Below are 27,153 nucleotides of genomic sequence, written 5' to 3'. Positions count from 1 at the left end.
TGTATTCATGGTTTTTGTTCAAGTCATTCCTTTACTTTCGAATAAAATAATTATGAACTATGTCGAATGGTGAACATATTTTCATTTGGAAATATTTACAATACAATACAAAAGTATATTCCTAAAGCAAACTTTTAATTACAATAATCACAATAGCTATTTTTGTTTATTCCTTTAGCTTATAGGCTGTCTGGTAGAGTTTTCAGCAGGAAAAGTGTTGTTATAGTGCTGTATAAATTCCGTGCATTGTTCAGCTGTTGAATGAGAAACAATAGGTTTGTAACGCGATGCCTCAAGTTAATATAACAAAAATGCTTACCCTTGGGAAAAGACAGGGTCTCATAAAGTTTCAGGTTTCTCATTTGGAAGAAGCGGAACACGCTGTGGAATATTAGATCATCTTTTGTCTTATGAGCCGCCTCCAGAAACTTGCGAGCTGGCACTTTATCCAGGCCCATTGAGTTTTTAGCTAGCCTTAGGGCATCGATAACTTTGCCTTGACCCAGCATCACTTCAATGATGATCTAAAAATATAGTTAACGTATACTTCTTGGTAAATAGTATTTTATTAAACAAATACCCACTTCATGTGCTTCAATCCTCCCCAGCATATCAATGGCCACCTGTGATATCGCCGTATCCACATTTGAATGAGACAGTAAGAAGCAAGCCACCGACTTGGATTCCAGCAGCATTGAATAGCTGACCAAGCGTCGCAAGGTGTCGAAGCTGCGATTGGAGATCAGCTCGCTTATGATCATCTTGCTCAGCTCCTCCTGGGCGGCAATGTTGAACTTGTTCAGGGATTGCAGGTACAGCATCAATATGGATTCCGTGTACGGCCGGCGAGCTATGCGCTGAAAGATCTGCACCATATCCAGTTGCTCGATGAGCACGATGGGCGGTGTGCTCTGTTTAAGGGTAGTAGTTTTTACGTTCGATGGCTGTGCAGTTTGATTCTGCAGCTCCAACTGCACCCAAGACCTAACATATACCATATATAATAGAACAAGTATATATATATCAAATTACATCTTTAACTTACGCGTAGATCTTGTTAATACGACTGAAGACGGTCTCTAGGACTGGCAACAGAGTTCCCTTGTACTGATCGTCTACTAACTGCCCAACGACTTTTAAAAGCACCTGTTTGCCACTGCTGCGCTGCAGCAGGAACTCCGTAAGTCGAATGCGATCCGAAATCAGTTGGCACAATGGTTCAATGCAGAGGTTCAAAAACCACATGCAGCCCAACTTGGCATCGATTACGATATTGGGCTGGAACAGTACCCAGTGTGTGGAATCTGCATAGATTTAAAAGTCACACAATGTAAATAATGGATCCTTTAATTACTCACATAACTCGCACTGCAAGATTTGTCCATCAGGCGAAAGGGAAGGCAGCTTCAAACCAAAGGGTTTAATGGAGCGCCCTGGAGTTATGGGTGTGTGATAGGTTATTTCATTGATCACCTCTCCGGGAAGGGAAATGTCGAATAGCAGCGAAGTGCCCGACGCTTGATGGTGCACCACAATCAGATTATCCACCGTATTAATGGCGAAGCGCCCTAACAGACTCAAGCGAAGAACATGGCACTTTCGTGGGGCCAAGCCCGGGCCATTGAGCAAGTGCACCTCGACTTCCATCAGTCCGGTGGTGCTATTCGACTGAAGGATAAGAACAGCCAGCACGCCGTACACTTGTCCCAAGGTAACCTTGCTCTCCTGTACATCGCGACTTGGATTGCCCACTGAAAAGGGAGATTAAAAGGTTTTAAGCGGATTTTAGCTCAAACGAAGACGTTTGTGATCAACTTACTGTCCACTTTGGGCAGCTTGGTGATGACTTTCTGCTTGACCAGGACCGGAATCAGAGTGTTTCCCTCGCTGGTGCAGAGCAGAGCCACATTGGCATCGCAGCACCAGGCGAACCACTTGATGCCAATGCTCAGCGATTTCACGGAGCGCACCTGTCGCTTCTCAGGAACTACGGTGTAGACCTCCACGCCAGTATTCGATATCAGGGCCACCTCTCGATTGTGGACCCACACAAAGCCATGGATCATGGTCTTCACCTGGTGGGTAATGATATCCTGCAGCAGAGGCTGATCTCCCTGAAAACATATGAACTCCACGGAGTTCTCCTTTCGCTGAACGGCCAGGATTTGGTTGTCCGGCGAGAACTTGATGGACCTTATGGCACCGCCACGGTCGCTCATGCAAAAGGAGATGACGATATCGTCGGGGGATCCGGGTCCCTTAACCACCACACCAGTAGCGCCTCCAGATCGAACAGCAAATATCTTAGAGATAATGTTTTAAGTCTTGTGAATCGGAATTTGTAACTTGATTTAGCTATGTAAACCTGTTTGTTGGAGTCATCGAAGAACACATTGGTTAGCTGGCTCACAGCATCAAATCGTATGGGATTTGGGGATAGCTCAATGTAGTGGATTCCATTGGAATTATCCATTGTTGTACTAGAAAATAACAAACAACAAATTGCAGCAGCACAACTTTTAATACACCCCCATTAGAGATGTGACGTGAGTAATGTGAATAATGTGAGTAATGCGAGATGTGTCACGAGTATCGTAGTGTTATAAGTCACTGTGAGCACCAAATAATTTCAACAATTGCCATCACTATCGCTATCAGCGGTATTTTTGCCAGCCCTGTCAGCTGTTTAGTATACAAACAACACCGATAAGAAAAAAAGGCAGACAGGACCCAGTAAAAATTATATTGGCTTAAATTTCAAGAAACATTTGAATAACATAAATTAAACCTATTTAATGGGACACCTGGACAAATGTCGCGTATGCTCCTGCGATGTGGCTAGAGACGACGAGGCCTACAACTTACTACATCATCCATATCTCGCAGTCAAATTTTCCGAGTGCACAAATATAGTGGTGGATCCTGATGACCAGGATATTCTGCCCAGCGAAATATGCTCGGAGTGCTACGAGCTCCTGGAGAAGTTCCACTCCTTTCGAGCACTGTGCATTATAGCCGATAATAAATGGCGTTCCAAAAGTCTGGTAACTTGGAAGAAAATAGATCGCAGGCAACCCGTTTACGAGGTGGACGAAGATGAGGACGAGGAGCTGGAGCTGGAGGAACTGCTGTTGGAGCCGCCGGAGATGATCATATGCGATAGCAACTTGAGTGCACAGAATGCACAAAAAATCGCCGAACAGGCACCGCCGACCTTGGTATGGAATACCTTCATCGAAAATGTCCCGAATACCCCGGAAACGGAAAAGAAAGCTTTGGAAGTGAGTTTACGTTTAAGGTTTCAAGAGGAGTGTTAGCTAAGGCGTATTCCATCATTTCAGGAGCCCCCATTGACCACATACAAGTGCGACCTGTGCGCCGACGAGTTTCGCGAGGAAAAGCGCCTTATTCTTCACAAGAAGGAGCACCAGGGGCACATGCTGTATCATTGCACTGAGCCCGGATGCGAGGAAGCTTTCAATCGGTTTGAGAATCTAAGGCAACACGAGCTGGAGCACTCGGAAGTGGGCATGCGGTTTGTCTGCGAGGAGGAGGGCTGCAACAGGATGTACCGACACAAGGCTTCGCTGAAGTACCACCAGAGCAAGGCTCACGACATTGGCAAGCCTTTGAAGACCCATATGTGCGAGTTCTGTGGTCGGGTATTCAAGACTGGCTCAGCTCTTAGTCAGCATCGCTTCACACACGGCGACCAGCTGGTCTTGCCCTTTGCCTGCGAACTGCCGGAATGTACGTTGCGTTTCTATAGCGCGGAGAAGTTGAAGATTCACATGATGCGCCACCAGGGCATAAAAAACTTTAGCTGCCCCTACTGTGGTCTCAAGAAGACGACCAAGAACGAATTGCGACTGCATATCAACTATCATACTCTGGAGAAGACCTGGTCCTGCAAGGATTGCCCCAAAGTTTGCAACAGCTCAACGAGTCTTAAGAAACATATCCGCACAATCCACGAAAAAGCACGGGACTACGCCTGCAACTATTGCGAAAAGAAGTTCGCCTCACCCGACACGCGAAAGTACCACGAAATGACCCACACTGGCGAAAAGAACTTTGAGTGTCAGGTTTGTGGCAAGAGATTTATACAACCCTCTGCCTTGCGCACCCATCGCAAGGTGCACGAATCGGGGGAGAATCAGCAGACTGCTTGTGCTCTGTTGCAACTATCTAGTATGGGTTAAACAAGTTAACATATTTAACATATTTTAGGTTCAGTGAAAAGTACAACATTCATATCGCATTTTACTTGACTCGCATCATAATTAATATTTACACACCTCCTTTATTGAGGGTTTTATTACGATAACAAACAAGAAGAGTAGGGAAGAGGCAATTTTTAATCAACTAGTCTGAGTTTCTTATGGCTCAAGTGCAAGTCACATTACCCTTGATAACGATAACAAATCAGGAAGTTTAGGGTAAATACCATTTTTTAATAAGCTGTAGTTTTTGTATCTTACGGATTAACTAATTAATATGACAATAACTCGCCATAACGACAATAATGCAGTTGGTGTAGGGTATAAGGTAATGACGTTAACCCCAATTAATGACAATAAATCAGATGGGTATAAGTCAATGGAGGTAACCCCAAATAATGACAATAAATCAGATGGGTATAAGTTAATGACAATAAAGCAGAGGTCCTAGGGTACAAGTATATGACAATAATCCTTAATAATATTAAGTAACCATGAGGAGATTATTTATGAGGCCATAACCCTTGATAACACTAATCAGGAAGTGTAGGGTAAATGCAATTTCTTAAAAAGGCTGTAGTTTTAGTTTTGTACCATTTATGTTTACGTCAAACTACCCTTAAAAGCGAAAAAAATCAGGAAGATTTGGGTAAATGACACTTTTTACTATATTTTCATATTAAGCGAATAACTTTGAATGATGACAATAAATCAGGAAGTATAAGGGTACGGGGATTTTTGCAATAAACTCTTAGTTCTTTCTGTTTAAGAATATGTAGTTATCAAAATCAGGAAGTATAGGATAAAGTGCATATTCTTCATCAAACTGTAGTTACACTGGTAGGCACAATAATTTTGACAAAACGTTCTTTCGTGTTCCTCAGTACTCTTTTATCAGCAGCGTTCAAAGAGTGCGCAAAAGTTCATAAATAGCATATTAATAATAGCATATAAAAAAAGTAGCAAGAATTTTAGTTCAAGCTCAAGATCAAAGAGTACTGAGAAACACGAAAGAACATTTTGTCAAAATAATTGTGCCTACCAGTGTATAGTTGATTGTTGATTTTATTTCATTTGTTTTTTAACCTTTAAGTTTGTTGAATTTATAAACCTGGGTTTTTGTTATGTACTTTTTATAAAATAAAATCTAACTTGGCTAAAAATGATATTAAATACTTGAAGTGTACTATTGTACTTACTGTATCAACAAATAATTACTCCAATAAAGAACCACTTCCTTTTGGGATTCAGAATGTAAATATCAATAAATTGTTTAATTATATTTTCAACTAAAACAATAATGTACAGGAATTGTTTATGTGTGTGTGTGTTCGTTCTTCTGTGTGTTACTATATATTAATCGGCAGAGGATTCGCTTCCTGCCGCGGATCACTAAAAACTAAAGTACATCTGCTAAGGGTCGTGAGTCGGTTTATTGTATATGGTATATAGTATATAGATAGCTTTGCATACATATGTATAATGGTGTGGTAAATGATATGACGTGCCACGATCATTTCCCCCGGTAAATATGGTGAAATCTGTTGCGTTAAAATCGTTGTAAATATGCTTCTTTAGTTATTGTTATAGATATACTCGTTTATGTATAATTATATATGTTGGTGAGCTAAATGCGTTCGTTTTTATTTTTTTCTCGGCTGCTGTAAATATTGAGTGTATAAATATGTTGTATTCGTATGTATATATCGTTTTCTATATTTGCGTGTACTGATCCTGGGGGGAAATACGATTTCTTGTCCTTCGTTCACTTCACTCGTCTAAGCCTATGAAAAAATGCGTTTGTTGTCGTTTTTACATTTTTAGAAAATGTTTAAAGTACGTAGAACATAAGAATATAGCATATTTTTAGGCTAAATATCACCCACGATTAAATCGTTGCTTAGAGACTACATAAAAACTAGACATATAATACATTCTTGCCTTGTAAGTGTGTATAAATATATCCCAATATCGGCAACGGGTACAGATTATAATTATAATTCAGACATTAACCAAAGACACAAGTCCGCACTAAACACTAAATGGTATACAAGTGTTAAATATTATGTAAATGTAACCTTACATCTGTGGGTTGTATGTATATAACGTACTCCTATATCCTATTAACATGTTAAGCTCGCTGAACATTTCACATTATGTTTGTATTTTGTTTTAAAACGTTTACTTCATTTAGACATAGTCCGAGGGCACAGTACTGGTGCTCGACTCATTGATGGCCGCCAGTCGAGGACCTCGTCGTTGCGTCATCGCCGCCGCCTCGCCTGGCGTTAGGCCATTGCCCCCACCACCACCGGCTCCCAGGATGGCGGCTGCTGCTCCTGCAGCCACAACGCCACCAACGCCTCCCACACCTCCACCATGATGATCCCAGTTGGGCAGCGGCTGGGACATCACGTTCAGTCCGACAATCTCGTAGGCGCCCTGATTACTGCCACTCGCTCCGCCGGGCATCGCGGTCACCGACAGATCCGAGTAGTAAGCACTGCTGGGCGCCGAGGAGACCACCATGGGAATGTCCTGCTCGTGGCCCTGGTAATTGTATTTCTGTAATGGGGGCAGGATTGCAGGATTAATATGGCAATGCTACTGACAGGAAGTGTGATATATGTAGGTATTAAACAAGTTTAACTTAATTTAATTTAAGAGTAAAGAGTAAGAGTACCCACCTCGCCACACTGACTGTAGGCCGTATTCTGATATGAGGGATTAGCGGATCGCACGGACTCGCGATCCAGTTCCGCGTAGAGCGCCTCGCTCACGCCCACCGGACTGTAGGCGTCGTCCATGTGGGTATAGTGGTTCTCCGCCGGCGACGTCGACGGCGGACCAATCTGGTCGGGACCGGCGGAGGAGCGGCGACTGCCGCCCAGCCAGGTCCAAACGCCGGAATTGCTTGTGGGCCGCCGGATGCTGTCCGCCGAGTGCTTGATCGAGATGGGCGATCGGTTTTGGCCACCGTTTCGGTTATTGCGACACCACCAAGGCTGCGGACGGCCACCTGCAAGGGGAATTCACAGAGGGGTTAGCCATGCGGTTGTTATCTTCTGTTTGCTTAATTAAAATCGTGTTACTCATACGACACGTTGACCGCTGGTCAGAGATAATTGCGAAAAACCTACATATTGAACGAAAATTACAATTGCCATTTGTGTGGATTATCTGTGACACTTGCTGCATAAACAAATATTGGGAAATCAGCCAACGGAATTTGGATTAGTAGCAAAAAAATAAATCATTTTGGTTTATTAAACCCTTAAAGTCGTCATTTAAGTAATAAGATCGATTCGATGAGCTTCGTTTGCTATTTGTTAGAGAAGGAGAGTCTATCGATTCCAAACTGAATTCGAACGCAGCAGAAATCTATGACATTTCGGCTTATAATCGGGCTATAAATCAAACATTCACCTCAGGACGCAAACAAAAGACAGAAACAAACAAACAAACAAAGCGTAAATTAAACGGCTGTCAACTGGCAGCGAGGTGGCAAACAAACTGCACCACAGCACCACTGCACCGCTGCACCACCGAGCGGTGCTTGCAGTGGCAGCAGCCAGCCAAAATGCCGAAAATGCCAAATGTTTCTCCTTTCCGCTATCAGCACATGTGATCTCATAATGCCCAGCCTGGCATGGGAAGGTTAATGGGAGCTCCTTGTGTGTGTGTGTGTGACTCAGCTGGGCGTTAAAAAGCACTCAAAATCCAAATAGTCCGGATTCCATAAAACACTGGCCGTCATTTGCCTCATAATTTATAGACAACTAACGCCAAACGCTCATTGAGAATCACAGTGCGCAAAACACGTATAATTGCTGGTTGTAAACGCAGTAGACCTGTTCTCAACATCCCAACACACAATCGCCACCGGCTCGACTTTCCAACTCATCCCCGGTTAATTTGCCTAGAGTCGCTTGCTTGCGAATATGCGAATTTATTTTTTATTTGTATATATTTTAACTCGCCTTTCACTCTCATTAACTCGGAAAAGATGGTGCCACTCGGAGCCACTTGGGGCGATTCAGCTAATTAGCGTGGAGCATACGCAACGGCAGCGACAGTGGGACCGATGGTTTCCCAAGTTATGCACATGCATAATGCACTTCCATGTGCACTGAGCCAAAAATATTCCAAAAATGAGAAAAACTTAATTATAATTACATACGCTTTACGAATAAAGATCGTTGTATATACTCCATTCTTTAGAAACACGAAACTTTCATAATCAATTTTCTTAAGTCAGTCGTATTAATATTATGGATCCCAGAAGTTTCTTTCTTTCTTATTCAACTGCAAATAAATGTTCTCTGTGCACTTGGCATCGTAAAGTTGGACTCGCAGTCTGTTTTATGCTTATGATTTACGTACTCCGGCTAAGCGAATGTCCAGCAGCAATGGTTTTGACTGCGGCGATTATTACCCCGAACCGCAGTTATCGTACGTAGGTGCTCATATACATGCATTTTGTGCATGTCACCAATGCGGCAAACACAAGTCGCTAACTGCAGAGAGACCCACTCCAAGATCGAGAGTCAACTGGCAGCTCCAACTGGAACTTGGTTTTAATGGCTGTTTTTGTGCCGTGTTAACGATGTTGCCGCGGCTACTGCACAGCTAACTCAGCTGAATCGAGCTGAATCGATGCAAGTTGCACTGAGCTGAGACTGCGACTGCAACTGCATTGCACTTACGATTTCTTTCGGCGTTTCTCAATGCTGCAGCAGCACAGTGGTAGTTATCCCAGCACTGTACTGAATCTATATATTTTTAAAATATCTGCTGGCCTTTTGGTACTCTACGAATTTATGTTTCACTGTGCTTTATAGTACTTGTGCATTATAACAGCTACCGCGGCTGTCTTATCTTTGCCTGCTTATCGCAGTCAGCAGAACGGCAGCAGGAAAACTGCAAACGGCAAATTGTTGTTAACAAAATATTTCGCAGTCAACTTTTGTTTAGCTGTAAAGCGGACAAAATCAAAAATAAATAAACGAAAAATTAACGAGCACTTTGGCTTTGGAATTTAATTTGTGACTTGTGGATTTTTTATTTCTTTTTTGCTGCGCAAATGGCAAATATGACATGTGTAATGAAGTCTTAATAGTCGTATAGATAATGCCAATCGCGGCACAATGTCTTACCCCTTTAATGCACACAAATGTCACTTTGTATTTTTCATTTATTTATACATTTTTGTGTATTGCTTGGTGATTGTGAGTTCTTTGTATGCATAATTAAAAACATGTTACGCATACGACACGTTGGCTGCTGTTCAAAGATAATTTCAAAGAGTTTCCACGTAAATTGACACCATTGAATGTTGCAATTGCCATTTTTTGTGATGGCTAATTGCGATTGCTTAAATATGGAAATACTGTTTCTTTCCTTTCAGTTTTAAAATAGTTTTTTGTACTTTTCTGTTTAAGCTGTTTATTTGAGTAATCAGCTAATTTAAGAAGATGTGCATCTAAGCACTTATATAATATACATTTTTAGAAAAGTTCATATATAAACAATTTAAATGTTTAACTACTTTTAAAGACTCCCACAAAAACTGGGTTCATTTAATTTGTAGTGCCCACTGACTGTAATTCACCTTTACAAAAAATGTTGCAACAAATAAACACCACTTAAATGTGCATTTTTGGGCAATTGAAAATTTTCTCTTTCGGCGCAGAAAAAGACTTGGAAAAAATTCGTAAAAAACTCTGTGGCAACTGGCGCTTGTCTCTCAACTCTCAACGTTGACTTGGACATAATCACGCGCTTTAAAAGCTGCTGACAGTTTAACGATTTGTGGCGATTGTTTGTTTCTCTTGTTGTTTTTTGTTTTTTTTTTTTAGCTTGACTCAACATGCAACCGTGCGTACCACCAACGAAAATTATAAAAAAAAACTCAACAAGTGGGTAACAAAAACTTTTTGGCAAAATACAAATAAACAAACCGAGAAAAAAGGAAACCAACAAGAAACGAGCATTTTCATGGGGACAGCTAATTGGCTGCTGTGACATTAAATGCCGTCAACAATTTGTCCTGCATGTCGATTGTCAGGCCCACAAGACGGACGGTGAAATTGGCGCCAAGTTTTCGAATGAGAGAGAGTGAGCTGAAGAAAGGGAAAGACTTGGACCTGAAAAGGGATCGGTTGTCAAAAAATTCGCCTACTACTGAAAGCTGAACGACTCGCCAGAATCGCCAGTCGAGCAACTAAATCAAAATAGCAAAAAAGAGTCCTCGAGTTCTCTAACCATTTTGCACGATTTTCAAACGTGTTTGACGAAGTCTGTGGCCATGACAATTGTTTTGGCTTTGCCTTAATTTGTCTACAAATTTTCTTTTACTCGAAAGTTTTTGCCAGCACGTAGCCCGAAGCCACATATAATCCTCATGGCTCTCGATTTCGATTTTAACTGCCGCAGGAAGAGCAGCAGCATCTCTGATTTGTGGCACGAACGTGAAGTTCATGCATTGTCGTCAAAAATTTGTCTTCATTTTGTTAGTTTAGCTTCCTGCCACTCCAGTCGCAGAAAACAAATTAAAATGTTGGCACACCAAAAAAAAGGGAACTGAAGTCCCCAGAACGAAAGATTTCTTTGAATTGCATGCCATGGCAGAATTATGCAATTAAAAATGGAAATGAAAATGCAAAGAGAAGGCAAGACCCTCGATGATGAGCAGAGGTAAGAAAAAACCTGACCTGACTTGGCATGGCTAATTAATCAGCCGTAGTAAAAAACATCATGCTTTTTTCAAAGGAAGTGAGATATTGAATGGATAATATTTTGGTGGGGAAGTTCTTATGAAAAGTTAAGTATTTAATGAAAGTCTTTGAAAGCGCTTGTCAAAGGAACATCTAAAAACTTCTTTAAGATTTAACAAATGTAGTAAATACTTTATCTGCCATTAATGTTCCTTTTATGAATATAGTCTGCTAGCTATTAAACAGATACAATTTATATAACCTGTTGATTCCCATTTAATCACCCACTACAAATCATTTGTCTCATTTAAATAACAGCATTGCATAAAGAAAACATTTATTCACTTACCATTGGCATTCGCTGATTTAATTCTGCAAAGATAAGAATGGAAAAATGTGTACCAATTAATAAACAGAATTTTAATAGAGTGCCGGGCATAAATTAGTATAACGTAAATGTCAAACTTGTCGAGCGACAAAATGGCAAATGCCAAAACGAATGACTTAGGACACAAACTTGAGCGAACGAATGACTCAAGACACAAACTTGGGCCACGCAAACGCTTTAACAGCCAATTGCGTGTGACGCTAACCGACACGCCGATAAAGTTTTTAAGCTAATATAAAATATCTGCTGAGTCCGATAAAAATCCACCGACAACAACGGAATTGCATTATCCAGCAACCAGGGAACACATTTGCCATTTGTTGCGATTAGATTAGAAGCGAAAACAAACGGCGAGGATGATTCTGGCATTTAAAAGCCACTGCAAACTTAAATTTTTTTTGGGCCTGAGTGATTTAAGCTCCCAGTTTCGAATTGGCAGGTGCTTTTTTGCCATGCCCGCTTTCTAGCGCCGTTTTTTGCCGCACATTTTCCAATCCGTTTCATTTTCCCCCTCCCAACTACATATTTGCACTTGCTGACTCCGCTTTTCTGGGTCACATCGAACGGCACGAACCTGAGGCCTAAATGGTCATATACTACCTCTCGATAGATATATATATATAGATATATATTCGATCTGTGCGTATCAATTAACCGTCTGTCCGATTTGATTGAGTGCAGTGCGGCATGAGCTGCATTTTCCCCTCGCTTTGCCTTGATCGATTATAATGTTAACTCAACTCGAGCCAATTTTGTTTTTCTCTTTCTTTTTCGTAGCGTTAGTGTTTGTGTTAGTTTCAGTTGTAGTTTTTGTTCTCCTCAATTCAATTAAATTGAACAAGCAGTCGCCGGTGTCTCGGGGGCCTTGGCTTATGCGCTAATTTACCTAGCTCGAGTTTTTCCAGCTTATTTTCCTACAATTTTCCATTGGCGCGTTATGTTCAATTTTCTGCGCTTGTAGTTGCGATCTTTTTTATAGCTCTTTTTTTGGAGTTGATCGAGTTTTTTGCATGCTAATTGAACACGCCTTTTTGTGTCTTAAATGCATTAAGCGGTTTAAACTTGACTTTTGTATTTTTTTTTTTTTGCCCAACTAACAGGCGAACTAAAAATAATTTTAGAGGAGCGGACCTGGTTTAGAAACGAAATCAATATAGAAAGGTGGAGTTTGTCTAGCAGATCGAATTAAAAGGGTCAAAGCCATCAAAAAGGTTAATACTCATAATTGCGGTTGATGAAGCCAATTTAGATACAAGGTAATGAAATTAATATGTTTCGGTTCGTTGGGTTTTTCTTATCTTGCATTTATTTTAAAAGATTACACAACTAAAACGAGATATTATAGCAATCAATTAAAATCCGTTAAAAATGTTTGTCGAGTAAGTTGGGAGCGCCTAATTAAAAGCCACTCCAATTTCGCAATCCTTAAATTATCCGAGTGTCAAATACAAGACTCAATTGCAATCGTACTTTGAAATTTTTCCGACAAGCCTGTGGAAACCATTGAAAAGACATTACGCCGTCTAGACGTTGAGCAAACATTGTCAAAAAAAAGAGCAGAAAATCCAAATGGCAGGTGCCACTTAAGACTTAAGCTCAATAAGGTGGCCGTAGCTAAACAAATCAAGTCGAAAGACTGTGTGCATGAAACAAATGCAAATCTGGTGACATGTGCCAAGCAAATTTATAGCACCATTACGACCAGATCGAGAATTGCATCAATATGCAAATAAGTGTAACCGATATTACATGTAATTGCTGCTAATTTGGCAGCCAACACGTCCGACCACGACGTGACATGCTCCACACACCGACTTACGGACAAACGGACGGACATACGGACAGACAGCAACCAAAACTGAAAAACGGTTGCGAAAACCAGACCCAAAATGAGTGACTAAGGCTGACGGCAAGGCAAACACCGTGACATTCGGCTTGACAAGGGGACAGGTGCGGGGAGGTCCTCAGGTGATTAATGCAAAATCAAATTTGGTCCAAAAACCGTGAGAATGGGAGATCGACGGCACTTGATTGAGACAACTTGGCTCAGGAAAGGTGATTTTGCTAAAGGTAATATTGAGTAAATTATTGAGTATTTCGGGGTAGTAGTTCATGCCATTTTCCTAATTTCAGTCAATTAAATTGTATATTATAACACATCACAAACGAAATATTATGCTCCCATAGATCTGAAGCTCTTCATATATTGTTTTATTAGGATTTAGGTATGTCTTTAGAAGGAAATCAAAATGCTACATGTTCGTAAGCTCATTCAAAATGTTTTAAATGCCTTTTAATCTATAAACATAAAATAACCACGTTTTGAAAGCCAATCATAACCAGCTGGTATCCCTCATATTGATATCAAGTTATTTCCCCATTTTCATAATATATTCAGTCATCTAACCGAACGACTCCATTCCAACTCCTGTTTGGACTCACATTTCGCGTCTGTTTGTTTTGGCTTGGGCGGATAATTTGCAAAATTAATTTTATGCAAACATGCCGCCGAATAAGACGACATGACAATTTAATTGGACGCGACATGTGGCCGGCGTTTCCACTTCACTTCAAACTGGAAGCCCACGGCAGCAATCGCATAACAAGCGCGGCGCCTGCGCATTCGCCTTTTCGCCAATTTGAATTGGACAAAGATTTCTGTTAATTTGGCGCTCGCGTGTTGTTCTGTACCGCCCCCGCATCAGCCCCTTCCTACCAACCATCAAAAGGCATCCCATGCCGCTTTACCCCCTATTTAAATGTACTCGAAATCGCAAATATCTGCCGATTGCCGATTGCCGTTTGGAGTGTGTGACCCACTCTCCACGGCCTTTTTGATAGACCATACGAAAAAGCCAGGCGATTTTGGCCATATAAGAACGCCTGTGGCAAAAGCCATGTTTCGCTTAAAGAGCAATTAAGTAATAAAGCAATTTCATGTTCCTTTGTTTTCGGCATCGATTATTCTCAACCGTTGTTGCCCATTTATATTTATATATATATACATATTTTTTTTTTCCCCCTCGTTGCCGTTGACTCACTTAAGAGGTTTTATTTATTTTTTGGTGGGCGTTTAATTGAATTGCTGGTGTTGCCGCGTCGTGCCGCCCGTGTGGGCAATGCATTGTAAATCTTTATAGTTACACAGATCCCACAGCTCAGATATTCGCGTAAATATGAGAGTCCATACGAGTATACTCGTACTCGTATATGTATGAAATTCAATTTGTACGCCGTTGTAAATGTCGCCGTCGACTGAACATGACGGATCGCTGGGGTCGTCAAGGGGTTAAGAGTTGATTGTCCTCTTCTGCCGTCTTTCCAACACATATGTGTGTACTTTTGCATCTTTTTATCATGACTAATTGTGGCATATTTCTAGCTAAATGCCAAAATTTCACTGTTTATTCATTATTTTAATTTTTATTTATTCGCCGCTTCTTTTGGCCAATTAATTTTGAATGGTCAATTTATGGAGTCTCGTGGGGAAGAGTCAACATTTATTTATTGTTTGCAATTGAACATGTTTAAGAAAGGCCCAAAAGTGTTTTGTGGAAATCGCCATGTACGGCCAGTTGTGTCATAAATAAGTTAAAGAAACGCACTATAAATTTAAAACCTCTTCAATTCCTGTTTGTGTTTATATGGCATGGTTACTTTATGAGCTATGGCTTTCATTTGACTATTTCTCATAGTAATATCATGGTAAAATCATTATCTAAGTTGGTCAGCGAACTTACCTTCTACATCTTAGAACTATGACCATTACAATAGCACCTATTAGAGCCGATATGATTGAAACTATGATTAGGGTGAATGCCCATCCAAGTTCGCCGGCGGTTTCTGCAAAGAGGAAGCCACAAAAAAATGGTTAATATAAGTGCTGAATATAAGTGCTGATATATCTGAGGAATGTCTGTGTAATGAGCATAATGAAACCAGATGATCGGTCTGGCCAACGGTGTACGTAATACTTGTATGATTATGCAATTTTTATGGAGCGATGGCGATAAAGATGATGAATTCATAAAAACTTATGAATAAGTTAGTGGGAGTATGAAATATGTATTATAACGTGAATTTATGCATATAAACAGGGGTACAGTGGTCACACGCATTCTGTTGTTTAGTAAATTTATTTTGGAATTTATTATTTTGGGACCTTTTAGTGGTCTTCATTACACCGTTATAATGCATATTCTTCATAATTCTGATAATTACAACTATATTCCTCTATAACTCTTCAATTCGTGAGTAAAGTCAATTAGAAGTCGAGCTGTGGTAGCTTGTATGCGATTAAATGAAATATTCTCTTCAACATAAAGGCGACTACAATTCAACTGGAGAGCGGTTTAAATTTTCCTAAATGCTCACTTACATATATGCACGTTCACTTAACGATGCAAAATTAATTACAAACTTTATTATCTTAACAACTCGAGGCTCTGACGTCGCCGTTAACGTCGCTGCCCCCGCTGCTGATTTAGAATATTTATGGCCGCAGTTAAATGAGGCGAGCAAATGGTAGTGAATGGGGCGGCCAAAGTTACGGGGGTATATCCCATTACCATCCTCTATATAGATCTGGTATCTGTCTCTGTCTTTCCCCTTGCCACCCAGCACAGCACATGCGGCACTGCGTTTTGACCCTTTTTATGCCTAGTCCGCTATCTCTAAGTGGGCATCGGTTGGCCATATGAAGGGGAAAAAGGTTAAATTCAGCAAACAGAAATCAACACGCATATAAATATTTCAGCCCGCCCTCTGGCCTCTCGGTGCCATGGTTTATATCCTTTTGATAAAAGCCGAAGCGAAATTGCAGATGAAATAAACAGATATCAGAAGCGGGACAAGGTCGCGATACTAACACCCTGCAGAAACTGCCTATATGGCATTATTGATACCCTTTAGGATATACGCGTTTACTGGTTTAACTTTCTCCATTTTTCAATTATAATGTTTAGATTGGTTTCTCTCTAGTTACTTAATAGCTCACCTTGAGCTTGTTGCTTGTTTCACCTGTAGCGCCATCAACTCTTTGCTAGGGCATTACTGAATAATGGTCAGTAACTTAGCCACTACTAACTGATGAATGGGGCTCCTGACTTACGCCTCCCTGCCCCAGCCCTCCCCCTCAGCGTTGACCCCATTTTCGCTTATAAATTCAACCCAAACCCCCCATCGTTTGTTAGCTCATTGCCAGTTGCTTAAATATTTATACTATGCCACGGTGCTATAATGAAAGCAAACGCCATTATGTTTCTCCTGAGCTCCTTTCCTCCCGGCATCTTACGGTGATTCCCCCCCATTTTCATTGTCTTCGCCCCGTTATAATTCAATTGGCCAAGAAAAAAAAAAGGAGAAATAAAATAACTCCGAACTCGGTACCTCGAAAACTGGTAAATGGGTAACGTCTTTGGAAACTGGGTAATTAATAACAAACAGAATGGAGCGAGTGAAAAGCAATTTTCGCTTGAATTGAGGATGTGGGCGTGGTTAGCAGGAAACGCGTTAATAGGCGGCGCCTCAGAAAGTGTTAAAAACAAAAAAATTGGAATGAATGTAAAAAACAAAGACCAAGAAAATGAAATGAGTATAAAGTATAACGAGCTCCACTTGTTAATTGAACTAACGAGTTGAGAGAAAAGAAATAAAGCATTTTACTGACTGCTGCTTGAGCTTCACAACATGACTTCTATGCGTGAGTTGATCTACAGGGAAAATAAATTAGTCTCCTGCTTTGCATTAAAATTAACAACTTTCTGGCTGGAAAAATGTTGGCCATAAGCGGATTTCCTTTCATTAAAATTGCGTAATCATCAGTTTTTATGCACTGCACTTCCAATTATTACTATAAAGAACAAACACCCTTTTTTGGCCATAAAACCGCACTATGCATGCATATGGTTTGATTTTTAATATTTTTACATAAAGTAGCTTACACTTTCCAGTAGCTATCGCATGCAACATCTGCATTCCTGTCCGTGAATTTCCCCCCAGCATTTTTGCATCAAGGACTTTGGCCTGTCGGATGCTGTCAGTTGGCCCGGTCCGCATGTGGTGCCCCAAAAGACTCGTAAATAGCTAAAGCAGGACAGGATGGGGTCCCTTTTTAGCCTTTTAGCCAGCCTCGTACTCAAACTCGTATTTATGCCACTCGCTGGCATTCAACAGGTGTGCGCCGATCGCCGATCACCGCTCTACGCAATCGAGCTGAATTCAGGTATTTTATTTACAATTTACAGGTATTTATTAGCCGTCTCTTCGCCTGACTGATCTATTTCAGTTGGCTTACGGACCTAATTGGCAACTCATTAAAACAATTTCGTGCAACGGACAATGGGCTTTAGTTTACATTTTTTCTGTTTTTTTTTTTTTTTGGCATATGTACCTAGAACATGGCCAGTGGATTTAGCTTTTCTCGGAACTTTTTGGACTTGACACGAGCAAATGTTGTGCTGTTGTGCAGCTGTGCTGAGGTTTTCCGCGAAACTGGGCAACATGCAACAGCAACTGCAACAGCAACTGCAGCAGCAGCAGGAGGTTGCCGCAGATACATCCATCAGATACAAATGAGGGCCCGCAGATGCAACCGCCAACTCACTTCTGTGTCTGTCTGTCGGCAATTGTAATAATCGATCTGCATGCGGAGATGATTGATGATGCGTTTCGGCCAAATGCACTCAAGATTTATGGTTTCAGTTGCATATCCACTTATGCCCACCCTTCCCCTCACCACAATCGACTTATCGCCCCAGTTAACAGGCTTGTATCTCAAATGCCGAAAGCCCGCGACATAATTTCGATTCCCCGACGTTTATTACACATTATCGCATAATGCATATGGTATATGGTATGTATATAGTATATGTACAGAGATATATGCAAATTTCGACACCGCTTAGCCCACCTGCTAAAGTGGGAGAGCCCGTGGAGTCCAGCTACTGCAGTAAATCATTAAAATCGCTGGGCCCACGGCAATGCAGCTGAGCATTTGAGCCCCGAAAACTGTCGCAGTTTCTGTTTTTATACCCGTTACTCGTAGAGTAAAAGGGTATACTAGATTCGTTGAAAAGTATGTAACAGGCAGAAGGAAGCGTTTCCGACCATATAAAGTATATATATTCTTGATCAGGATCAATAGCCGAGTCGATTTGGCCATGTCCGTCTGTCCGTCCGTCTGTCCGTCTGTCCGTCTGTCCGTATGAACGTCGAGATCTCAGGAACTACAAAAGCTAGAAAGTTGAGACTAAGCACACAGACTCCAGAGACATAGACGCAGCGCAAGTTTGTCGATTCATGTTGCCACGCCCACTCTAACGCCCACAAACCGCCCAAAACTGCGACGCCCACACTTTTGAAAAATGTTTTAATATTTTTTAATTTTTGTATTGGTATGGTAAATTTCTATCGATTTGCAAAAAAACTTTTTGCCACGCCCACTCTAACGCCCACAAACCGCCCAAAACTGCCACGCCCACACTTTTGAAAAATGTTTTAATATTTTTTCATTTTTGTATTGGTCTTGAAAATTTCTATCGACTTGCAAAAAATCTTTTTGCCACGCCCACTCTTACGCCCACAAACCGCCCAAAGCTGCCACGCCCACACTTTTGAAAAATGTTTTGATATTTTTTCATTTTTGTATTAGTCTTGTAAATTTCTATCTATTCGCCAAATAACTTTTTGCCACGCCCACTCTAACGCCCACAAACCGCCAAAAACTGTCCTTCGCACTTACACTAGCTGAGTAACGGGTATCAGATAGTCGGGGAACTCGACTATAGCGTTCTCTCTTGTTTTTTTTTGTTTTTTACTTTTTTTGGATTTAATTGCCTGGCCAAAAATGCCGAAAATGAACAGGCGGGCTTACACAGACAACAAGTTTTCCTGGCATTATCTAACAAATGTATCGGTGGGGGGGCAGGCAGGGGGCGTGGCCGCGGGAGGTTGCCTGCATTCGTGCTGAAATAAAAGGCATCGACTGGCCAAACTACGACTCAATTAACAGTCCACACAATTAAATTAAATGGTCGCATTTGTTTTCAAATTGAGCAATTAAGAAATGATTTAGCGACTTTTTTGGCATTGGAATTTCTGTGCGACGACGGTGGGCGATACGGCAATTCAAATTAAATGCAAGATAATTAATTAACAGGCCAGCAGATGATTAAAACGGTAAGCGAATCAGCGCAATTAAATCCAAAAAATATATATCATGATTTACTGAATTCACACATACATAAGGAGCTGGAACACTCAAACCAATACAAGATGTTTCAGGAAATTTAAAGTCATAAAAGTTATAACCCCATGAATTAAAGTCATATTTTGTGGCAAAATAACAGTTGTGTGTTAAAAGTCAAACACACCTCGCCAAAGCACATATATCTGCCACTGCACAGAAACAGAAATTCCTTTAAGCAACTTTCTTACAAACTTTCAAGAATAACATATGGTTGAAATAAAGACTCGATGCCCGAAATGAAGAAAGTCCCCGAAAAAGGCGAACGAAAATGAAATGACAAATTAAATAATGTCAGCAACGCGGCGGTTGCACAAAGGTTAAAGCCATAAAAAAGAGGGCCAGGTTGCGTACTCGGTTAAGCCAATATAATAAATTACATGGCGACAGTGGCGATAATCAAATGAACAACAGCAACAACGCAGCAACAACAGCAACAACAGCAAAGTGCAACATGCGTCCGTACCCGAAAGTCGTTAAATAAAACGCACTGAAAAAATGTTTTTTGCCTGCTTTATATATATATTTGTTTTATTTTTTTCTTTGCTGGTCAGCGGCTGCAAATTGTCAGCGAAAATGAAATAAAAATTAAACTGAATGCGCAGGCGCAGAGACATTGAGGGTACAAAAAAAAAAAGAGTGGGGAACTGGGGGGACTGACAGGACCCCCAGCGGCGGCGCCACCAGATACAAGATACAGATACGAAATGTGGATTGGGATTGGGAATGAAGGCAGAGATGCGACATATGCCGAAAATTTTCAACAGAAGTTCGGCTCACAGGAATTTCGCATACAATTTCGGCAAATTTTCGGGTTTTCAGTTTTTATAAGGTGCATAATGGGTATATTGGAATTGTTGGAAAGCATGTAACTGATATGAGAGTGATTTGCTACCCTATAAAAATAAATAATTATATCTAAGGAACTGTATAAGCTGGAGATTTGAACATGTGGAAGAAGACAGATACATACATTACAACTTATTTATATTAAGTGCAACAAGAAATAGTTGTGATTAGAATACTTTCTTCATTTTTAAATGGTATGTGAAAGGAACGTATCTCATAGTCAATAAATCTGATTAAAACGCTTCTGATTTTCCCTGCTCAGCTTAATTGCAATGATGCGAAGGAGCTGGGGGCTCAAAAGTATCATTAGCGCAATGAAATCCTTTTCGCTACCAGCGATAACAACAATTACGTGCACAAACAATTAAAACTAAATTGAGTTGTCAATCCGGGAGTAGGATGTCATGTAAATACGTTTGAATTGAATTGCATGTGAAACACTCTTCAAACAGCACTCGACACTCAGTCAGTCACTCAGTCGGCGTTGCTCTGGGCCATTGTCTGGGTATTGGGCTATGGGTTTTGTGTTTTGGGTTTTGGCCCGGTCGCACTGAGTCTGCACCTTTTTGGTCTAATTAAGCGCCACAATTAAGTGCAAATGTGTATCCCCGTGTGCTGGTAATGTGCACCGTAATTACGCACTGCAGACGAGAGTTGGTAACATTTTTTATGGCCAGCGTTTTTGCGATGAGACGAGGTGCGGGGTGCTTGGCTACAACTGTTAATTTGTGGTCAATACCACACGATATTCCAGTTGCTACCCTGTTGGAAAATTACTTTTCTGCCCTTTTTTTCAGTTTTTTCCCATTTTTTTTTTTTGTAGCAGGTGAGAGAAACTTGCTACTGTGGCCATCATTAGCCTTTGTTTATTCAGAGTTTTTCAGTGCCTGTGTATTTTGTGTGTTTAATGACTTAATTTTACCGCAGTGGCAAGTGGTATTGGTGGTAATTTAGCCAACGGCACATGGTGTTTTTTGATTGCGGGGGTGCGTTTATAAATTCATTTGTCAAAGGTACCAAAAAGTATATGATAGTTATAATAACTTAAAAGATTCAGTAGCTATAGTTTGGATACTGGCAATAATCAAGTCTTAATCATGAAAAAGTAATAATCTGGATTTTTCACTTACAGCTACCTTAAATCAAACCTCTTACCCAACGAAAAAAACAATTCATGTCGAAACTTTTTACTTAAAAAAGCTGCCAACGAGATGTCTGCCAAGTTTTTTGCCTGTCTTGATTACTCCCATTTTTTCACTGTTTTTTGCAACATTTTTGCCTGGCAAATGGAACTTCCCCTGTCGTTTGCCACCCAATGCAGATATATATTGGCATAATGCCATTAAATGCCTTTGACTTGGCAAGTAAAAGCCAAAATCTGTTGACTGTCACGAAAGATAGAAGCGAAGGACCAAAAACCCGGCGAGAGTAGATTCAATTATGCAAAAGAGCAAGGAAATTCAATTTAACAACTGGGATCCGTTCGGGGAAATGTTGAAATTTGGGGTGAAGTTTTCTGGCCTAGGCATTGCATTTGGATTAATGTAATGTCAATGTAAATTATTATTTATTTGTTTGCGGCACGAGGGACGGCAAGTTTGGCTGTTTATCCCACATAAACATTGATTAATTGCCAAAAACAATTAGTGCAGTAACACGCTTGTGGTACAAACCAACAAATACAGAGTGACATAAGACGTACTGGCGGACATAAATTAAAGTCGACCAGAGTTACCACATAAATTAGGCATTATTTGACTTGATAGCGATCGGATCGCAAAGAAGCCAGGCAAATTAAGCAGAGACAAAAGGGAATTTTTTCGGCCTCAGCCGTTTGTCAAACTAACCGACAGACAACTGAAAGCCAACCAAAAAAAAAAGGGAAAAAAGTGGAGAAGGCATACATAAAATCTACATGAGAGTTATCATTATTAATAAGGAGAAGCCAAAGCCGTGGCTTTTTTAATTCTCATTTAATATGCGAAGGTATCACAGAGTGTGGATAGCATTTCCATACAATCAAATGACTCAATTATGACTGCAACTCTAGGCTCCTTTTCGTGCTGAACCGAAATTTGCATAACAATGCCAACAAATTATCTACTAAACATTCCAGTAATTATTTAGAAGCAGAATTATGTCCGAGAATCTCGTATGCATATTTCTCAGATATTTCACTGGGCCACTTCTTTGCTTTTTGGCGGCTCATTTAATGTTGAAATGTCTTAATTGAATTTTATATCTCGTCGGCTATTTCTCCAGAAAGAGGAAACCTTTTAGGCATTCGATGCGATGTATCACAAATTGAAATATTTAAATGTCATGGCAATGAAGTGACAACAGTTTTTTATATGCCACACGGCACACGATTTTCTTTACTTGGCTCGGTCTTCTTCTTTCGGGCTCGGTTTCCAAAAAGGCAAGCGTTTTCCCGATCGCTATCGTGAGTTTCCCAAGTGCCCTTTTCTCATTAGGTTTATCACACGCGTTCTGGGGCAAACATTTCACCTTCTCGTTTTTAAGATTGTCCTTTTCTAAAGAGGCAATGGCACCCCGTGGCTAAAACCAGGTAATACCCATGGCTAGACAGGTAAATAAAATTCCAGTTCCTGTTTGACTTTTAGTGCCGCATGATAAATGTCTGTGTAATACTCAGGTGTTTTGTTGTCGCTTCTATAAATGAAACTCAATTTCGTTGGGGTTGTAAATGAAAGATACATGGGCACGGATTTTAATTGTTCTATGCTATTGGATACTGGGCGTTAAAAACTCTGCAGCTCTACGCAAATGAAGGCGATTTATCAAACTTAATGCTTTTCCCGCAGAACTCTCATTAGTTTCAGTTTCAGTTAACCCAAAGACTGATTAATTGTAGGACTTTACTCTCTTCGAGAGTTTTGCCAGTTGAAGTCTTGAAGTCCCAAGCCTGGCAACATTTGGCAACAACTTTCAAATGAGAACCTATCAATGGCAGTTTTCCCAGTTGCGAACAAAAAACTTTGGCACTCGAATGACAAATGGAACCGCAGTGGGAAACCCGTGGAGGAATTCGACCATTCCCAGGAAACGGATGTGGGCGTGTCGGAGTACATATTTTACAATATTTATTGCTTAGGCGAAAACTTTTTGCCAAGTTGAATTTTAATTAGTTTTGTATATTTGCCTCTTTGCAATTCCACGAAAAGTTTGCGGCAAATATAAATCTTGCCTAGATGTTTTTACATTTGTGTGTGTGTGCCTTTGTGAGCCGCGAACTTTATAGGCAAAGTCAATTAGGCCCTAAACTTTGGCCGAAAAGAAAGAAAATATTTGGTTATGATGGAGCCAAAATCAACAAATTCAAATTTGTGCATTAATGAAGCGTAAGTCGAATTTAAATTCACCAAGACGACACATAATGCCTCATATCTCGAACAGATATGTTAATTGGTGCAGAAAGCTATGTTTTTATTGTTTCAAATATTTTTTATGCGCCCCCAAAGCTTATAAAAAATGTGATGTTTTATTTATGAGCCAAGGAAAAAATGCTTTATTTTTGGATTGCCATTTGGAAAATGCATAAAAACACACCCACTCCATTGAAGCAAATGGAAAATGCTAGTTCTTCTAGCTGATTATTTATTCGACGCATTTGGTTAATCTCATATATGTATTTTCAAAAATTCTTTTAATAGTTTTCGAAAGGGTCTGAGGTGAGTTCTGCCACGAAAAAGAACTTTGCTGGTATTTTATGGGCTATATCAGATATTTAAGGATCAATTCATGCAGCCAAAAGATTATTTCTTACCCCATTCGATAAAAACTATCTCAAGTATCATGAGTTACGACGACGTTACGAGTACAAAAGTTTTACTGTCTATCATATCTCCGTGGGTAAAAAGTAGGAACTGTTGACACCGCACCGTAAATAAAACGTAAAGTCAACCTTAAATGTTACAGTAAGAGACAATTAAACAAACAAGGGGCAAATCGTAAAAAATGTTCAAAACGGGACGAAAAGAGAGACATTTTACTGTTTTTCGTTGATTCATATCGCTTGGCCTATGCAAATGCAAAATGTAACAGGGCAAATGGTGCGGGCACTGAAAAAAATGCTACAAATGTTACAGAATCACCAAAAGATTTTTAAAAATATGAAATAAATATAATTTACTTTGGAATAAATGTGAGAATGTACTATTATTATTTAAGAACATATGTACTTTCTTTTCAATGAAGCTTGTTTTCCAATTTTGGAAGGGGTTTTTTTCTGAGTGTGGTTGTGGATTGATATCATGGCACGATCACTATAAAATACTTGGGGTCCGACCCAAAAAAAGTCAACAGTTACATGGAGCTTATCTGCGCCACGCATCGCCTAATCAAAATTTAAACAGTAGAACGTACAGGCAAGTTTCCCTCATAAAAACGGACAACTCGGGCTAATTCCTGAGGGCTGACCAGGTAGGCTGTCGTAAAAACATATTTGAAATTAGTTAAACATTAGGTGTTACAGTAAACACTGGGTGTGGGGCGACAGGAGCGTCGGTTGTCGTTGCTGTCGTTGTCAGTTCATAAAAACATTTTATGATCTTTGACCTGCTGTGGCTGGCAGCATTTTTTTCTTGGTTTTTTTTTTGTTAATGAATAGAGATCAGGCCCAGATCACTCCCACCTGCTTTCCCGCAAAAGAGCGGACCGTACTTGATTGTAATTTACAACCTATTTGATTGCCAGGCTCGCTGATCTTTTTGTCCCGACTTTAATGGGCCAAGTTTACCCACATTTTAATTTAATTTGCGTCAAGTTGAATGGCAGTTGGGGGTCACTAGTCACTACTCACTAAAGCACTAAGTGGAGTGTTTAGCATTCTATCTGCGGCCTGATGGTTGAATGAATGGCCATTAAAGTGGGCAGCTAATTAAATTTCCTCTTGGCGAAATGCTGATTGAATTTCTCCCGAATATTGCCGCTGGCTAAAAAGTGTTGTGAGTCCATCTTGAAGTGGGCAGTAAATAAATTCGCTGGCTTACATTTTGGACACCCATCCCCAGCAACCTGTCAATCACACTGACCTCCTCAACTCACAAGCAACTGGATTTCCCCAGAGCCACACAACATATTTTCCCCGAAAATTTCCATTCAAGCGAAATGAGAATTTAATGCTGACTGACGCACATAATTATCCGCGCATGGATTTTCAATTAGGCGAAATTTATGTGCATTTCTCAAATGCTCACGGCTCATTAGTAAATTAGATTTTCAGTCCCTAAAAATACACCAGACAGTATTTGTCGCCTCGTTGCAAAATTTCATAAGTTGCTCATATAGTTTTGGTTCTATTTAATTTTATATATCATTTTGTGTTCACCACCCTCCCTTTGCTAATGAGCTGTGGTTTCGGTTTGTGCGGGAGAAGTGTAAAAAAATTGATTTTTAATTTTTATTTTTCACCGCCAACGAATAGAGTGTGCTTTCCCCCCCCATTCGAAAGTGTTTATGTTTCGGAGCTGGAAAACTGAGGCTACAGTTTCCTTTGATGTTGTCGCTAGAGAATGAGGAGACAATGTTTGTCTGACATTTTGCGAGATGGCTCTTTGATCTTGAAAGGCGGAGTCGGATATCGTTTCACTAGTAATTAGTACAGAGAGCAAAAAACTGATGGAATTCTTTAATAAAATGAACTTTATATAACTACCTTTTCATTTGATACCTAATTAATAGACAATGTCCTATCATATTAAATTCCTTTGATTACATACGCGCTTAATTAATAGCAATCATCGAGCTGATCCTCAATTTAAAAGCCATTCAACCACTGTAAGAAAACGCTGCAGACGGAGCATCAAAAATAATGGCACGGATGAAGCCCATAAATTGTAATTAAAAAGTGAAAACTATTTTAATCAGCATTTCAGCAATTCTATTAGTACTGCGCCCGCATTTTTAAGCCCTGGATGCTGGATGCTGTGTGTGTGTGGTCCAGTCACGTTTCTCGGGGCTGCGATCTCATTTTTCTGGCCCCGGGAACTGCGATTCTTCCCCCTACGCAAGTCTCGCCCTAATTGATTAAAAAAAAGGGAACAAAAGGGAGTCCACAGCGACGACGACGCCACAATAAAAATGCAAAATGTAAACAAAGTTAAAAATATTATGGAAAAAAGAATGGCACACACAAAAAAGCATCCACGAAGCACACACTGGGTACACACAGGGAACACACAGTACCATCATAATCTTTCTGATGCACTGGCAGTAATAATAATTTTTCGATCTCTCGCCGAGCGTTTCTTGTTTATCTTTTTAAAACATTTTTGCATGCTCGGTGGCGGGGAAACCACAAAAAAGCAAAAAGCATCTAGGAGGAAACTCCAACAACAAGCGGAGCAGAAATTATGGAAAATTCCATGAAAATAGCAAATAAGTTTTCTCACTTCCATTCAGCTCCCCAGATTCACTGTTTGTGTGTGTGTGTGTGAGTGTTATGTTTATTTTTTATGGCTTCAGGCCACAGTGCGTTCGTTGCAACAATTATACGACTCAGAGCACACAGAAGGAACCACGAGGTAGTAGTACATCAGCAAATAAAAAAGTGGCAAGAACAAATAAAAACACACAACAAAAACTCACTTATTTCCGCTTACAGTTGGTGTATCTTGCAACAGATGCCGAAAAAAAATGGAAAAAGGAATCACGTCTCTTGTGGTTTTGCATTAATTTCATAATCTTCGGATTAGTCATGTATTTGGCCAAAAG

The 27,153-nt window shown here is 40.3% G+C and overlaps 3 protein-coding genes across 3 annotated transcripts in view; 1 reads left to right on the top strand and 2 right to left on the bottom strand.

The window, feature by feature from the left end:
• Positions 1-11: 11 nt before the first annotated feature.
• Positions 12-2,554, bottom strand: LOC6533207 (regulator of MON1-CCZ1 complex). Its single transcript, XM_002093897.3, has 7 exons — positions 2,366-2,554; positions 1,820-2,303; positions 1,359-1,751; positions 1,046-1,304; positions 585-984; positions 320-524; positions 12-254 (listed from the first exon to the last, which is right to left on the bottom strand). The coding sequence occupies exons 1-7, from the start codon at positions 2,471-2,473 to the stop codon at positions 175-177; spliced, it is 1,929 nt and encodes a 642-aa protein (XP_002093933.1). The 5' UTR covers positions 2,474-2,554; the 3' UTR covers positions 12-174.
• A 64-nt stretch (positions 2,555-2,618) lies between these two features.
• On the top strand, positions 2,619-4,847 carry LOC6533206 (zinc finger protein 99). Its single transcript, XM_002093896.3, has 2 exons — positions 2,619-3,281; positions 3,342-4,847. The coding sequence occupies exons 1-2, from the start codon at positions 2,796-2,798 to the stop codon at positions 4,200-4,202; spliced, it is 1,347 nt and encodes a 448-aa protein (XP_002093932.1). The 5' UTR covers positions 2,619-2,795; the 3' UTR covers positions 4,203-4,847.
• Positions 4,848-5,268: 421 nt separating this feature from the next.
• The window catches only part of LOC6533205, a 62,462-nt gene continuing 40,577 nt past the window's right edge, over positions 5,269-27,153 (bottom strand). The window contains exons 4-7 of the mRNA XM_002093895.4: positions 15,065-15,167; positions 11,286-11,308; positions 6,908-7,239; positions 5,269-6,785 (exon numbers count right to left, since the gene is read on the bottom strand). Of these exons, the coding sequence (XP_002093931.2) occupies positions 6,411-6,785; positions 6,908-7,239; positions 11,286-11,308; positions 15,065-15,167 (833 nt within the window). The 3' untranslated portion in view covers positions 5,269-6,410. The remainder of the gene's footprint in view (positions 6,786-6,907; positions 7,240-11,285; positions 11,309-15,064; positions 15,168-27,153) is intronic.

This window comes from Drosophila yakuba, chromosome 3L (genome assembly GCF_016746365.2).
Source record: "Drosophila yakuba strain Tai18E2 chromosome 3L, Prin_Dyak_Tai18E2_2.1, whole genome shotgun sequence".
NCBI classification, from domain to species: Eukaryota; Metazoa; Arthropoda; class Insecta; order Diptera; family Drosophilidae; genus Drosophila; species Drosophila yakuba.
Note: the sequence above shows the minus strand (reverse complement) of the source record. Positions and strands in the feature narration are given on the sequence as shown.